Source organism: Clupea harengus, chromosome 17, assembly GCF_900700415.2.
Source record: "Clupea harengus chromosome 17, Ch_v2.0.2, whole genome shotgun sequence".
In the NCBI taxonomy this organism is placed as follows: Eukaryota; Metazoa; Chordata; class Actinopteri; order Clupeiformes; family Clupeidae; genus Clupea; species Clupea harengus.
In genome coordinates, this window is record NC_045168.1 from 24,505,052 (window position 1) to 24,520,704 (window position 15,653).

At 43.3% G+C, this 15,653-nt stretch overlaps 2 protein-coding genes across 2 annotated transcripts; one reads left to right on the plus strand and one right to left on the minus strand.

Annotated features, from left to right (window-relative positions):
• Window positions 1-217: 217 nt before the first annotated feature.
• On the minus strand, window positions 218-9,783 carry prpf4bb (pre-mRNA processing factor 4Bb). The gene is made up of 15 exons (XM_012824177.3): window positions 9,640-9,783; window positions 7,272-8,576; window positions 6,505-6,669; window positions 6,214-6,366; window positions 5,969-6,050; window positions 5,458-5,668; window positions 4,795-4,868; window positions 4,344-4,434; window positions 3,968-4,115; window positions 3,612-3,749; window positions 2,906-3,059; window positions 2,652-2,766; window positions 2,145-2,296; window positions 1,913-1,999; window positions 218-1,799 (listed from the first exon to the last, which is right to left on the minus strand). The coding sequence occupies exons 1-15, from the start codon at window positions 9,684-9,686 to the stop codon at window positions 1,596-1,598; spliced, it is 3,126 nt and encodes a 1,041-aa protein (XP_012679631.2). The 5' UTR covers window positions 9,687-9,783; the 3' UTR covers window positions 218-1,595.
• Window positions 9,784-10,185: 402 nt separating this feature from the next.
• Window positions 10,186-12,472, plus strand: idi1 (isopentenyl-diphosphate delta isomerase 1). Its single transcript, XM_012824178.3, has 5 exons — window positions 10,186-10,597; window positions 10,802-10,974; window positions 11,106-11,198; window positions 11,492-11,622; window positions 11,845-12,472. Exons 1-5 carry the CDS (start codon window positions 10,446-10,448, stop codon window positions 12,160-12,162), a joined length of 867 nt encoding a protein of 288 aa, XP_012679632.2. The 5' UTR covers window positions 10,186-10,445; the 3' UTR covers window positions 12,163-12,472.
• The last annotated feature ends 3,181 nt before the right edge of the window (window positions 12,473-15,653 follow it).

Here is a 15,653-nt window from a genome sequence, read left to right on the forward strand (position 1 = left end):
TATATGGACTGCCACTGTGAACCGGCTCATTTATCTTCATTTAGAGCAGTTTTAGAGCAAAAATTCAGAGGAACCACTCAATCATCAGCCACCAAATGGTGGTACCCTCTCTATAAACCAGCAAAAAGTTACACAAATTTACACAATATGTACAATTATTTACGAAATAGCTGAGTAGCATTTGCAGCACTTCTCTATCAGTTAAGAGACAACTGTGTTTTTTGGAAAAGATATGAAACATTTTATTAATAAAAGTAATGGTACACTCAACGTGTTCTTCTCATTTAATGTCCTTCACAACACAATTAATGAGTTTCAACCCCAAAGTGGAAACAAAAGGTATTTATTCCTTTATAAGAAACAAACATTGATGTCTTGCATTACGAAAGTGGTAACTGTGGAATATATACAACACGTAATGCAAACGATGGTGCTCGTGAGTATGAGATGGGGTGGGGTGGGGCCAGGGCTTGGGGGGGTGTCATTTGAATCGCTTTCCATTTTACACAGATCACTCATGGAGGAGGCACTTTGACAAGGATGCCCATAGGTGGGGTGAAGAACCAGAAACCAGAAAGAGTATGGGCAGTTGGTCATTGGCAGGGCTCAGAAGAGTGCATTCTGAACTCCATGGATCTGGGAGGTCATAAAAATGAGAGTAGAATGAGTAGAATGCAGAAGCACTCCACACAATTGGGAGGGCGCTCTAAGCATACTGGCCAAATCTGATGCTCTGGTACTCCTGAAGCGGCGAAGCTTTTGAAGTTTCAACAATCAAAGGAATCTGTAAGTAAGGGGAAAGCAACGTGGACTCCTCAAGATTCCCTGTGAGAGCACATGACATCCCTGAAATTCCACTTGTCACTTAAAGACCTCAGTGCTGTTAAAAGTGACACGAGCCATCCTCTAAAGACCAGTCAGTCTTTCTCATGAAGCACAGGCCCTCCTATGATCACAATATAAACAGCCTTCCATTGAGCTTCGTCTGAGCTGTACACTTTAGACTATTTAACAATTATGTTCTTCAATTACCAGTCGCTAGAAAGTTCCGTGAGAACAGTGTTCTCACCATCAAGGCTGTGAACTGAACAAATAACTTTCCTGAATGATCTGAAAACTGGAAGCCTACACTGACATATTTACAATAAAAATAAGTTCACTTTAGCACAATTGAAATCAAAAAACCGTAAAGACCTTAAAAATAAAAAAAATGATGGCATGTCATTGCCATTTTGGTTGGATGACACGAGAAAATGATCAGCACATATCTGAAGCATCTGAGAAATGGTGTCACGGCATCCAGACATAATGCGTATACTCTCTACTGAGTGCGAAATATGTGGACTTGGTGCAGATGTATCAAACAGAACATTCAAATAGATTCATGGATTGTTTTCTACCATTCAGACACTCATTCAGTGAACTGTAGGCTTGGGAGGTTAAAGGGGTCCCCAACGGTCCTAACTAAGGTTTGTGGATGGATCAGGTCTGTTCTGATTCTGATTCTGCTGGTCCGGTCAGAGACTGCTTAAAGGATGAGGGGAACATAGCTGTATTGGTGTCCTGCAGAACCGTGTCTGGTGGGAACCAATATTTTAGATCTTCTCCTGGATGAAGGGATGCTGGAGGGCCTGGTTGATGGTGACGCGTTTGGCGGGGTCAAGCATGATTGTCCCGTCCAACAGGTCCTTCAGGTTCAGCACCTTCTTCCTCATGTCCTCTGGGAGCCTCTGATACCCAACCATGTCAGCAAGCAGGTCCTTTGTGGGGTTGATGGTGCTCATGACGGTCACCTTCTCCTGTGGGTGTGAGCAACACATATGCACATTTAAAGAAACCAACAGTTTTATAGTTGATGGGACTCAACTAATGTATAGAAAAGGTAGGGGGACGGGGAAAAGAAAGAGCTAACCCTCTCGGTCACTTTATCCACTTCGATGTACAAGAAGTTCAAGTTCTGGTCAAAGTGTTGGTCTTTGAATAGGCCCTTCCGGATCATCTGCAAAAGAAATGAAGATTGTGTACTTGTCGTGAATGCTTGGCCATTTACAGTTTGACAGTTTCACATTAAAAAAAGCAGTGGCGACAGTTCAAAACTGATCCCAACTTTTGAACACTATTGAGGCAGTTAGTTCCATGCATACCTTATTGGGCATCTTGCCCTTGACGTCCATGGCCAGTTTGATCATGTGGTTGTTGGAGGAGCCGGGGAAGAGGATCTTGCCTGTGTAGAGCTCATAGAGAGTGCAGCCCACGGACCACATGTCTATCCCATAGTCATATGGCTTCCCAATGACTGCGGAGAGAGAGAGAGAGACCACGCAGTGTTCATTTCAATACGCTTACATCTCATATGGCTTCCCAATGACTGCCAGGAGAGAGAAACCACGCAGTGTTCATTTCAATACGCTTACATCTCGGCTGTCCGGAGCACGTGACAGATGAAGTTGCGTTTAGTGCATCATAAATTGGTAACGAATTCAATCTGGTTTCAAAATCAACTGAAGGTGTTGTATGCTTATACTACAGTGATATCAGATTCTGGCTGTGACAGGTAAAAAAAAGAAATATATATATCAATATATAAAAGCACATGAAGACACATTTCTTGTGGGCAAGCTGTACAGTAAACAGTGAGATGATGTGCTTACTGATCTCAGGGGCTCTGTAAAACCTGCTGACCAGGTAGGGGGTGATATCATTGTCTGCTACGTGGGACGCAGACCCAAAGTCGCAGAGTTTCAAAATCGTCTTTGACTCGTTCACCTGAATTGGGAGTACAAAACAGAAAATAGGTGAGGCATTTGGAAAATCAAAATCAAAAATGAACTCATTCTATATGAGGCCTTTGGTGTGGTGATGCTGAACTCATTCTATATGAGGCGTTTGGTGTGGTGATGCTCACCAGAATGTTGTCTGGTTTGATGTCGGCATGCAGGATGTTGCAGCGCTTGAGCAGCTTGAGAGCCAGGAAGAGCTGCTGGCTGTAGGAGCGCACAGCCCTGATGTGCAGCCCCACGTCTTTACCGTACTTCTTGAGCACCTCACGGAGGTTCATGCTGAGGGACACAAAAGATCGGGCCAAAAACTCTTCATGTAAACACCAAAATGACCTCACACCTCAGCTCCCAAACAGACTTTTTGTAACCGGACTTGTGTGCACATGTATTCTATTAGGTATGGTTGCATACAAACCTAAATCATATTAGCTCTATGGTCATTAGGGGTGTAACAGTTCTGAAACGGAGACCCAAACAGGCGGTCTTGTGTCGTGGTTCCGGAAGACAGAACCGCAACATGCCCTGCTCAAAAATCAAACCCACTGTCATGGCTGCAGGTACAGCCTGTTGAGAACTAATGTAACAGTGTGTATGTATGTAACAGTATGTATGCATGTATGTATGTATGTATGTATGTATACATGGTAGATTCACGTAAATTAACTATGAACAGATTGTTGGTGATGTAATAAAACCCATAAATGCCCCCCCCCCCCCCATGGGTTTGGAGAATTGTTACAGCCAAACAAAATGTGAGATCATTTAAATGTACGCTTTACTACTTTACTGGTCCTGAAGGAAGTTTAATGTTTAAAGCACTGTTTTGTGTACCTGAGAGGCTCAAACACCAGGCACAGATGCAGTTTGTGTTCAAAGTTTCGGAACAGCCGCAGACAATGGAACTTGTCATCAGGATCAGCATCATTCAGCTTCTTCAGGAATTCCAACTCCTTCAGTCCAGTCTTGTGCCTATAGGGGAAACATTTTAATTATTAAAAAAAATTAAAAATTAAAAAGAAATGAAATAAATAAAAGTATTTTTCACACCATGTTCTGTCTTTCAAAACCATACAAAAAAAAGATAAGAATTATTGCACGACCGAACATTTGATATGCAAAGAGATCTTCATCAGGGCAAAGTTCTGATTGGCAGAGTGCCGTCTGCTGCCCATAATCGCTATGCTTACATGAGTTCATTGTTGCGGATGATCTTGATGGCCACGTCCTGGCCAGCGCGGGCTGCATCCCTGGCGCGGATCACGTTGCTGAAGACGCCCTGACCCGTGTAGCCATAGACATCGTACCGCTTATCCAACATCTCACCAATGTTCACACCTGCACAACAGACACCAGGCCATGGCAACACAGCAACAAGACTTTTTTTAAAGAGTGAAAATTGTCTTGTTATGTCTAAATGTATCTGACCCTCCTGCTTGGAGCACCTTCACCTATTTGTGACTTGATCGCTCTTCCTTGATTTACAATAAATAATAGCAAACTTCAGAAACCCAAAAAACAACAAACATCGATTTGAAGATTCCTCCCGGAGGAGATTAGACTCACGGTAATAGCCTTCGGCATCTGTCCAGTTATCCCTGAGGTTGGGGTTTTCTTTGAAGTCTTTTCCAATGCCAGCCGCCCTCATCCGTGCGCTCTAGAGATGAGAGTTGTTTCATTAGATGTTAATAGAAACGTGCAGATCCAGTAGCAGGCTTTCTTGCCCCCCCAATCCAAATCCAATTTAGACAGATTGATTGGACTATACCTTAAATCACTGCTGCTAGTTAGACACCACACTGAAATACCAATCTGATTTCTCACAGACAATGTTTATGCGGTTTGATATACTGCCTAATGCCACCACCGTAAACAATGAAAAACAAACTGTTATGTTCAGCTTCTTTATAAGCAGGGGACTAATAGGTATAGAAATATATAACCGCTTTTTAGTTTAAGAGAATAGAATGAAGGCTGAAGAGATTTACAGAAGGCAGACCAATCGACCGTGACTCACATCAAAGTCCATAGCAAACATGTCATCCGACTCCGTAAACATGTCAGGAGCCGATGGCTTCTTTGGGTTTGATCCTAAATGTGACAGGAATACAGGAAATGGGATATCAGTCAGTCAGTCAGTCAGTCAAGCCTACGCAGAGACTTTGTTCCACAAGAACACACAAACAAGGATTTTCAAATACCACGCTAACAGGGAAGGAGAGCATGTTAGGGATAAGCATTGTGCTTTGTTAGCCCCTCTCTAGTAGCATAACAAGAAAACAATTGTTTCCACCACAGAGAAGTGTCTCTTGGCGTGGTTTCCAGTCACCAACCAGTGGCAGACGCTTTTAAGGATTACTACTGGCAGTTACATTTTACTGACATTTTTTCTGAAAACTTTTATGTCCCCTTGAGGGGAAAAAGACAAATCTTTAGAGATTAGTTGCAATGATGGAGATAATCAGACTCCCAATCAGTGAAATACCTGATAATCAAAATCCTGAAAGCACAGCAAATCACAAGAGGGTACAACAGAGAGACCAACCCCCACAGTGAAAACATGCTCAGCTCACTATGACACACAGAAGATAGGCCTATCACAAAAGCCTACATCCAAATGACAAACCTGTGTGTGCTACAAGCGTTGGTTATCTACAACCCTGCTCACACACACACTCACCATCTTTCTCCTGGGCGATGAGGTTGTGCTTGGCTTTGATGCTGGCCTCAAATGTGTTGAGATTCTCCCGCTCGTACTCCTTGACGTCGGCTGCCACGCGCTCCAGGATGTCGTCGGGTGACGGGGAGCGACTGCGCGTGCTGCTCTGGGGACTGCTGGGCTCGGACGCCATGGAGCCCATGTTGCTGTCGTCATTCCCTGCCTTGTATTTCTGTGGGCAAAAGAAACCATAGACCTTTACGAGTTGGCAAAACGTCTAGTTGAGGTGGCATTAGCCTCTAACAATTGAACCTAATAGAGATACAGAGCCTGCGTGTGGATTTGATCGGTCAGGGTTTTCACTAAAACCATTGACCCAAGCTTTAACTAGACCGCTTTAACAAACTAAGCATAACAGACACGTATTACAATTTCAAATGTCATTTTTCTTTTAATTGTATAGTCTTTTAGACAGAACCATGGCCAAGCCCAGACCAAATATCCCATATACTAATTGTTTGCCATTGCCGACCTGCACAATGGCTAGTCGCTGTTGTCGTCTCTGCTCAATCAAAGCCTCCTCATCCTCTTCTTCTGCATCATAGTCCTCCAGCCTGAAGGGAAAGAGAACACATTTAGAAGGCAAACGGGAGGTGTATCAGCATGTATGTGTGAGCTATGTGACCTCACTTGGTCAATGTCCATCACCCAACAATGAAATCCCATCAAACAAATAGGGCTCAAACAGCCCGTCGTGCATCATGTCATTCCACATACACTTCTTCTTCTGAGGAGTCCTGGACAGCCTTCATGCCCTCTGAGAGGCTGCCCTTAAACTTGTCCTCATCTCTGCTTCTCCGTCTCCTCCGGTCTCGATCTCGAGAGCCGGACCGGCGGTAGGGTCGTGGCCGACCAAAACGGTCCCGCTCACTAGAAAATACAAAATAATCAATGAGTCAGCTGCCATTAGCTACATTTCTAACAGTCTACTTAACAGGTCTTTATGTTTATAAATGACAAGTCACTGTTCTAGAAACAGCGGAGATGTTTTAGGGCAGCTTCCCTCACCCGCGCCTCATCGGAGACCTGCTCCGTCTGCGGGGAGAAAAGCGTGACTGTCGCCGCGGCGACAGAGATCTCCGCCTCAAGGGGGAGCGGCTGACTCTTCGTCGAAAAGGACTGGCGTCGCGTGATCGGTCTCTACCTGCGACAGCATCTGGACGACCCCGTTTTCTGCAAGAGGGAGACAAGAGTGGGGAAACATAAAAACGATGTCGTCATGACGTGAATATCTTATCTGAAGTAGCAGAAGGTCTCAAACCCCTAACGTCTCCTAATGAAGAAATGCAACTCTTTGTGTAAGCTTGTTCACGGTGTGCCTGAGAACACCTAAACCAGTCATGCTTCATTTCAATATTCCTCAACATGAATTGCATTTGCACAATGTTATTGTGTTATAGCTGGCCAAAACATTTTAAAGGTAGAAGTAGCAGTGATCTAACCATTTGTTTAAATACACTAATTTAACAGACCTGACATCAGTTTGAGCTACCGCAGTGACCAAAATCTCATAACCTGGTTTAACTATGTTACACATCTCTCACAGAAAGAAACAACTGAGAGAAGAGCCAGGCAAACTGTAACAAATGAATCCATCAGGCCTAAACAGAAAAATTGGAGGGAGAAAAAAAAAAAAAAAAAAAACTAGGCTATACAATTTGCAGGAACGAGACAAAATACCCGTCTCAATAATTACAGTGATTTATAAGCAACTCTAGCATTTTACCTCAACCTAAACCAGCAGATTGTTTTGTATACGCGATTCTTGTTGGTACCTCATAGGTGAAGAGTCCCTCCTGCGTGCTTCTGGAGACTTGCTCCTGCCCCTCCTGGCCGGGGACCTGGTTCTGGGGGGGGAGTGGCTCTGCTTGGTCCTGTCTGCAGACCCAGATGGGGGCGGGGGCGGGTGTGGGTGGCGATCCCTTTGGCGTGGAGAAGCGCTGCGGTGGCGCGGGGGGCTCTGAGGTCGCCTGAGGTGCGGTGAACGGTTCTCCTTCCCAGATGAGGCGTCTTTGGACGGGGACTTGCCGGGCCTTTTCTCCCTCTCTCGTTCCTTCTCTGCTTCCGAGGGACCCATCCGTCCATCTTTGGACCGGCTTCTACGGCCACGCGAGCTTGACCTGCGACTGCTGCTGCTTGGTTCAGCCTGGTGCCGTCTCTCGTCTGGCCGGGGAGATGATCGCCTCTCTGGGCGGCCTTTCACTTCCACTCGTTTGTCTGTGGGTGACCGCCTGCGTCCGGCTGGGGACAGAGACTTCTTGGGACGATCCCGGCTTCGTGAGCGCTTCCTGTCTTTAGAACCGCTGAGATCTTTGCCACGTTCCTTGTTCGTATCACTGCCACTTGTGCCCTTGGTCACTGGGGTTACGACTGCCGTGGTCTTTTCAACTTTGGCATCCCGGTTACCCCTGTCTTTGGATCTACTTCGGCTGCGGCGCTTGGAGCCTGCCTTGCCGGCATCGCTCGGGTCCTTTCGGCTTTTTCCAGAGCGGCTGCTCTGGTCCTTGGGTGCTTTCCCCGTGCCGACCCGGTGCCGCTGCTCCCCATTACGAGCCCTGCCTTCTCCTCCCCCAGCATCCTCCTCTGAGCCAGAGTTGTAGCCCTGCAGAATGAGCCCCATCCCCGACTGCACTTTTCCCTCCATCATCTGGCTGTCCAGCTCAGCTTTGATAAGCGCCCTTTGCTTCTCCAAGTCCTCCAGAAGGGCTCGATCATCCATGTTGGGGTTAACTGAGCCTGGGGAGCCTTCAGCCTTACCTGCAGCCGCAGCAGTAGGGGATGGTGAGGCGCCATCTTTGCGTCGATGCTTCTTGTGCTTGTGCCTGTGTTTGCGCTTCTTCTCCTTCTCATCCTCTGTGGCATGCTTGTGTTTCTTGTGCTTGCTGCGGTGCTTGTGTTTTTTCTTCTTGTGTTTGCCACTGCTGCTGTGATGCTTGGACCCCTGTTCTGGTTTCTCTCCATTTACCTCGGCCCCAGCTGTTACTGTTGACGCCACCCCTTCGTCTTCCTCCTCTTCTTCTGACATGTCACCATTCTCATCCTCACCCTCACTCTTTCCAGGGCTTTCCAAATCCTCTTTCCTACAGAACAACAAACAGATTAGAGACCAAACTCCTACTCACTTGTACTAGCACATAATGTATGTACATATCTGGCAGATACAAATTTGCCTTTAGGCAAAGTGGGTAATTAAAGCCAATCATTTCTTTGAAAATTTCCATTAAATCACGATCCTAAACATTTACCTTGATATTTCAGCGGCAAAGAGTAGCATAGGTAATAAGACACTCGTTGATGATATTACTTTTCCTTCATTTAAAATTACAGCGAGGATTAATATTATTTGTTAACTCTTTACATCACACAAGCACTTTGTTGATTAACTTGATAGCCAACGTGTTCGTTGAGTTAGCTAGCTTGGACACGCAGGTCCTTCCCCAAACAAAGTTTAACCGGGGAATTTACCATTGCTAGATAGCTGAAATTACTTAAACAATTGCTAATATCTGTGACCATATGAACGACTGAAGAGCTACAACCTCTCGTGTTGACAAGCGAGTCAGACAGAAAATGCATCATTGTTGCCGTAGAAAGTTTAGCCTATAGGGTTTGCAACATATTAACGAGTATTAACGAGTGACTGATCGCTATCGTTAGCTACCTACAACCAGTTACAACATTAGCAACACAACGCAGAGCGTCATGAGCTAACGTTAGCATCAGTCCTCTAATAACAATGTAGCTTTACCACACACTTATCCTAGCTATCGTTAGCTATTTCCAGTGTATCTATACGCTAATTGTTGCTGCAATTACAGAAACCGCAGACAATCAAGAACCGAAGGGAACCTGTTCCTAACGTCTGCTATTGTATGCTTTGAACCTACCGCTATGTTATATGCTTGGTCTCATGTAGCTACTGTAACGTATGTTAGCAATTTCCCCTATGTTGGCTACATGGCTAAGATGCTGAGCTAGCTAGCTGGCTTACGAACGTTAGCAGTATTATTACAACTAATCTGAACAGCTCGTTAAAGTGACTATAAACTGAAAACCACACATTATGTGAGATATTAATTTCAATAATCATATTTTCAAAACACCTGTGCGGTACAATAGCGTGTGTCCTGCACGTGTTCTTACCCATTATTCAACCTCTCGTCTTGAATTTCCATCTCTACGTCGGCCATTTTCTTCAACTAGTGGCCTTTTCTTTGTTCTTCTATGGTTCCCCATGGAAATATCATAGCGATGCTTGAAGGTCTGTAATATATGTGTCGCCCCTACTGTCCAGGAGAGTAGATACACACTTTCAAACTACCACAAGTAAAGCTTTCTATTTTTTTCATTCCAGCTATGGGTCAGAGGGGAAAAAGATATTTCGTGTGGTGTACAAAATTACATTAGACAGGGATTGGGGGGAAAGTTGTCTTTGAACACGGAAGTTTTCTCTTAAAATATTTGATACATAAAATGGTATGTAATAATGACTGTGGAAGTCTGTCTTCAAAATCAGACAAATTATGATTTTACCCATGTTGGTGATTATTGTCATCAATCTCTGATTATCAGTTTTATTAGTAAAATCACACAGGGACCACTACAGTTCTGGCCCTTTAAATACAATGACATTATCGGTCTCAGAGAGGTAGTCTGTGTTTTGGATGAACCAATGAACAGGCCAAACGTCAGAGTGACTGGAAGTGTTGCGGGCGTGCTGCATTGGATCCAAGTCTTATTCGAGTTTTTTGTCGTTGTTCTCTGAATGGTACATTGTGCATGTGCTGAACGACTTTCAACCTCCCACAGAGCGTTATTAAGTGTGCACCACGAAGGTTATTCGTGATTATCCACCGGGTTCCAACCAAGTTTCTACTTACTAAACGAATGGTACGATGGCATGTTGGGAAGTTCTTCTGTTTTGATTGGTGGTTTGGTGCTGACAGACCATGGCGCGCACTATGTGGGCGGCGCTAAGGATAGGATTGTGCAGGGGACTTACGTCGATAAAACCAAGCGTACCTGTACTCGCTACGAGAAACATTGCAGTATCGACCAGCTTCCGAAAGAGTATCATTCCTTTAGGAGGGAGATACCGAAGGTAAGATCATTTCTCACTTTGATGCTTGCATTATTTTATTGGTTTAGAACAATCCATGCTAACGGCAATGTTAGCACTGGTAGAAGAACCAGTTGCCACTCAAGTATTGGTTGTTTACAAAATTAACAATCTGCAAAGTTGCTGTCAGTTAAACATTGTAGATATAGCCAATAATATGAGTTTGAACTAATATGTGTTGTGCAGTGTAACAAGACTTTACGGCACGTCGGAAAAGATGCCAGAAATGAATACAGATAACCTGGACGAAAAACAAGTCCAGCTCCTGGCAGAGAAGTGCATCTTGATCGATGAGAATGATCGTGTGACGGGAGCTGACAGCAAAAAGAACTGTCATCTGAATTCCAACATCGAGAAAGGTTACTTAGTATGACCTTACTTCCTGCTGTAATTTCAGTAGTGTAATATTTTGATGTTTTCATTTGTACACATGAAAAACTAAGAGTGCTTTCGTAAGCCATATCCTAATTACGTTCTTATTTTATCTCAGGACTGTTGCACCGTGCTTTCAGTGTGTTCTTATTCAACAACGAAGAGAAGCTTCTACTACAACAAAGATCTGATGCCAAGATTACTTTCCCAGGTTTGTTACTTTGCAGGAATTCAAATAGTGTATTATTGTGGCCTTTGATTGATGAAGGGTGATCATATATCAGAAAAGTTAATCAATAGTTTGTGCCGTACAATCTGCTGTCGTGTGGATCAGTCCATGTTTGACCAACATATGAAAATTCTGATTTTGCATAACTTTTTTTATTTTTTTATTATCATTTTGACCTAAAGATGAACTCACCACAACGTGCTATTCAGTTCTTTCAGCAAAGTAAAGTCCACTTCACTTATCACTCTCCCTTTTCCTTGCCTTCTTTTGAGTAGATTGCTTCACAAACACCTGCTGTAGCCATCCACTTTACACCGACAGTGAGCTGGAGGATCAGGATGCCATCGGGGTGAGGAGGGCAGCACAGCGACGCATGAAAGCAGAGTTGGGCATCCCCACAGATCAGGTACAGTCCCATAGAGGTGTGTCTGTGAATGCTCCGGGGATTTACTGAAAAAGGGTTCAAAACTACCGTTGGAAATGATAAATGATAAATAATAAATACTACGTCCTGGCATATTTTTGCCTTTCATTTGATGGCATAGCAAAAAAAAAAACGGTTCTTATCTGGTTGATTAACTGGGACCCTTCCTAGCTTTCCTGTTCATGAGATGCCCTTGCAATCTAGGTACCACCAGAGGAAATGACTTACCTGACCCGGATCCACTACAAGGCGGAGTCAGATGGCATGTGGGGTGAGCATGAGATCGACTACATACTATTCATGCAGAAGGATGTGGAGCTGGACCCGGATCCCAATGAGATCAAGAGTTACTGCTACGTCACCAAAGAGGAGCTGAAGGACATGCTGGAAAAAGCCAAGAGAAAAGAACTGGAGATCACACCTTGGTTTAGCCTCATCGCTGAAACCTTCCTCTTTAAATGGTGGGACAACCTGCACAACCTTAAAGAGTTCATGAACCATGAGAAAATACACCGCATGTAATCACTGATTCCATCAAAGGAATTCTCACATGAAAGCTGCTACAGGGAACTTTAGGGCACTTGTCTGTAGTCCGAATGATTTTAATAGATTTGTTGGTGGTGGCGTGGCAAAGGAGAGAGGACCTTAGAAGAACTAGTTCCTGAAGTGCCTAGCTACCCACTGAGAGATTGTTTTATGGCAGGAAGGTTTTATGTTAATAACTATTTGTATTATGTATAGTACACTGTACAATAGTGTAAATTATTCTTTAAATGTAGCTAAATTAGCTAATTGCCTTAGCATTGTACTGAATAAAACTTTTTGGAGATTGCACCTGCTGTGGAACTCACTTTAGAACTAGTTTCCATACCAGTAGCATGAATATTATCTATATACCGTATATTATCTGAATAGATCTACTGTTGTCATGGACGAGCTTTCTGTAGATTTCTTTCCCTTTGGTTTCTTCCCATTCCATAGCATTAGGGAACATGGTGTTTGTCAGGGGAGAGGGTCAAAAGAACGGTTGCCTCACCTGCTGTGGTGAAGCCTAGTGCGGTGCTTAATCACCGCAGGGGCAACACTCGGTTTGGGCCTCTCCATTCGCTCGTGCTCCCTCTGGTGCCTGCCTCACAGGACCCATTGGCCCCCTGTCTGCCTGCCTCCATGAGGCAGCTTAGTCAGTGTAGGCTGTATGTTAAGTCACTAGGTTTGTGATGTCATAAATTGATTAAAGTTACTGACCATAGTCAATTACTTCAAGTTGGGCATGACGGCAATCAAACCTTGGTCAACTCCTTGGAAGGCACCTATGCTGACTACTATACCACCAATAGCCACCTTGTTTAGAAATGCCTGCCTGCAAGGTCACAGTGAAGTGATAAACACCACAACGTGTTCCATCAAAGTATCATCAGACAACCAGTCACATTTTATAACACTAATACAACCAAATGCAGTTTAAAATATTGGCATGTTTTTTATTCATAAATTAATTTGGATACAAGAAATTTAAATAAGGCATTACACCTCTTTACTGTACATATAAGTAGTGATTATATCACAAGTATTGAAATACTATACAATGTCATCGAATAGCAAAATTAAGTCAAAAATACAATCGAAACCCTTCACATGCATACCATAGAATAACTCTGTAAATTAATTTATCAAAAGTGTTAAAAAGAGTGAAAATTACATATAATAAAGTAAGTAAAAACAATAAGGACAGAACCAGAAACAAGAAATAAACAGAGTTTACGCTAGGCTATACAGGTACATTTTGAGATTATGATTTTAAAATACTGATGCTTTTGCTCGGCCTAAGATCCTGAGGCATTTGGATCATTTACATTTACATTTAGTCATTTAGCAGACGCTTTTGTCCAAAGCGACGTACAAGGGAGAGAATATTCAAGCTACGAGCAATAGAACCTGGTGTAACAATAAATAAATACTACTTTACATTAGAAATATAACAAAATGAAATAAAAAGAAAGAAAGAGTGCAGAAGTGTAACTGCTGTAATTGCAAGTTACGCACTAGTCGAAGTGCCAGTTAGGACGGGAAGTGCTCTCTGAAGAGTTGGGTCTTCAAAAGCTTCTTAAAGGTAGAGAGGGACGCCCCTGCTCTGGTAGTGCTGGGCAGCTCATTCCACCAACGTGGAACTACAAATGAGAATAGTCTGGACTGCCGTGCTTGCACAGACGGCAGTGCCAAACGACGCTCACTAGAAGAGCGCAGCATCCTGGGTCAGCATCACGGCATGTACTGCTATTTATAGAACAGTCAAGAGACCATCATAGGAGGGACTTACGGACATGTCTGCTTCCAACTGAAGGACTATGACGTGCAAGGGTAGGAACAGCTTTATAGGCATGGAGATGATGAACTTGTAGCAGCCACGGTAATGGGTGTGTTGGCCAGGTAATCTCATCCCGTCCTTGTCAGTGAAGATTTTACCATAGAAGAGTGAAAAGTTCATCTCTGAGTCAAGAGTGCCACCTAAATGATCGAGTGAAACCACTTGCTATCTTTAGAGACCCTTTGTTCTGGTTGGGTTTTAAATAATTATATTTTAATTATATATTAATACCTGATTAATACCTTATTAATACACTATTTTAAATGGAATCAATGGGGTATATATCATCAGGAGACAAATAGTAAAGCAAAACTGAGAAAGCTGTGAAAGGAAATACCATGTCTCCTGATTTAGATACAGTCTAAATTGAATACTGGGGTGTGGTGTGAGCCTCTTAGTTGATTAACAACTACATTTTCAGTGGTATTGAAAGCCTGAAAGAGGTACTGCACACATAAATGTGTTTTTTGAACTGTCAACTAAATGATATGACTGCAGTGTGATCAAGGCTGGTGACAAAATGATTATTAAAAAAAAATGTAATTATTAAAAAAAAAATGCTATTGACAGAATTACCATTTTATTTTGAAAAAAAATCTGCTTTTCATTGGCTGAAAATGACTCAACACTCCATCTACTGTTTGAAATCCTCCTGACTGTTTGGGACTTCTCTATGTCATGAAATGTGTGGCCCAGCCTCAGCCTGTGAGTGTGAGTGTCATTTTCATTTGCTGACCAAGACTCATCATTCACAGGATCTTACGCCCCCTTCCCCCGCCCTGCTCCACCCCATAATGGCCCCTGTGATCCTCCAGCAGGTGGCAGTATACCATCAACATGTTTCTAGCTGTCTAGGCCATTGAGGTATTATACAGACCTGAGAGAGGGATGGATCAGTATACCATCAACATGTTTTGAGCTGTCTAAGTCATTGAGGTATTATACAGACCTGGAGAGAGGGATGGATCACAGTATACCATCAACATGTTTCGAGCTGTCTAGGCCATTGAGGTATTATACAGACCTGGAGAGAGGGATGGATCAGTATACCCTCAGTGGGGTCTACAGCCAAGAGAATATGCACATTTTCAGTGCTCAATTCCAGGGCACAGTATGAATAGACAGTCACCTGAGCTCTGTGCAACATGTCTGACTAGAGCCATGTTTGTCATGTGACTGGTATGTATAATATGCCATTAGGAGGAACATAGTTTTCACGTAATTGTTATTAGCCAGATAAAGATGCTTGGTTGCTGGTGTTCGTGACTGATATACAATGTACAGAAATGTTCTGTTTTGTCAGAATAATTGCACACTTGAATGGAAATGTTTTGCCAGCATAGTCAGTTCAGAACATTTCACCAGCAGAAAGTTAACTGGCTGAAGATAAAAAAAGCTTGTAAGCATGAAATGGTGATTGGAGAAAAAAGTAAAAACTAAAATGTGCTGAGAAATCAATCAATGATTCTATGCCATTTAAATAATAATTCAGTTGAACTCAAAGCCCATCTTGATGTACGTATCCCATACCGCCAGTGGTGAATATTGTGTTGGATGACTGGATAGGATGTTTATCGTAGACTTGTCAGTTTTATTAGCTATAAAGTACTGATTGTATTTTGGAAATCCCTGGGGTATGATTGCATTG

What these genes read in the sequence shown, in the direction of transcription:
- prpf4bb (XM_012824177.3), bottom strand. Translation starts at nt 9,686, where the DNA reads ATGGCCGACGTAGAGATGGAAATTCAAGACGAGAGGTTGAATAATGG. An exon ending in AGGTCTCCGATGAGGCGCGG is followed by an intron (nt 6,367 to 6,504) that starts GTGAGGGAAGCT and finishes TGTATTTTCTAG; the next exon opens with TGAGCGGGACCGTTTTGGTC. An exon ending in TTACAGAGCCCCTGAGATCA is followed by an intron (nt 2,297 to 2,651) that starts GTAAGCACATCA and finishes CTCTCTCCGCAG; the next exon opens with TCATTGGGAAGCCATATGAC.
- idi1 (XM_012824178.3), top strand. Translation starts at nt 10,446, where the DNA reads ATGGCGCGCACTATGTGGGCGGCGCTAAGGATAGGATTGTGCAGGGGA. An exon ending in TTAGGAGGGAGATACCGAAG is followed by an intron (nt 10,598 to 10,801) that starts GTAAGATCATTT and finishes TGTGTTGTGCAG; the next exon opens with TGTAACAAGACTTTACGGCA. An exon ending in GAATTCCAACATCGAGAAAG is followed by an intron (nt 10,975 to 11,105) that starts GTTACTTAGTAT and finishes ATTTTATCTCAG; the next exon opens with GACTGTTGCACCGTGCTTTC.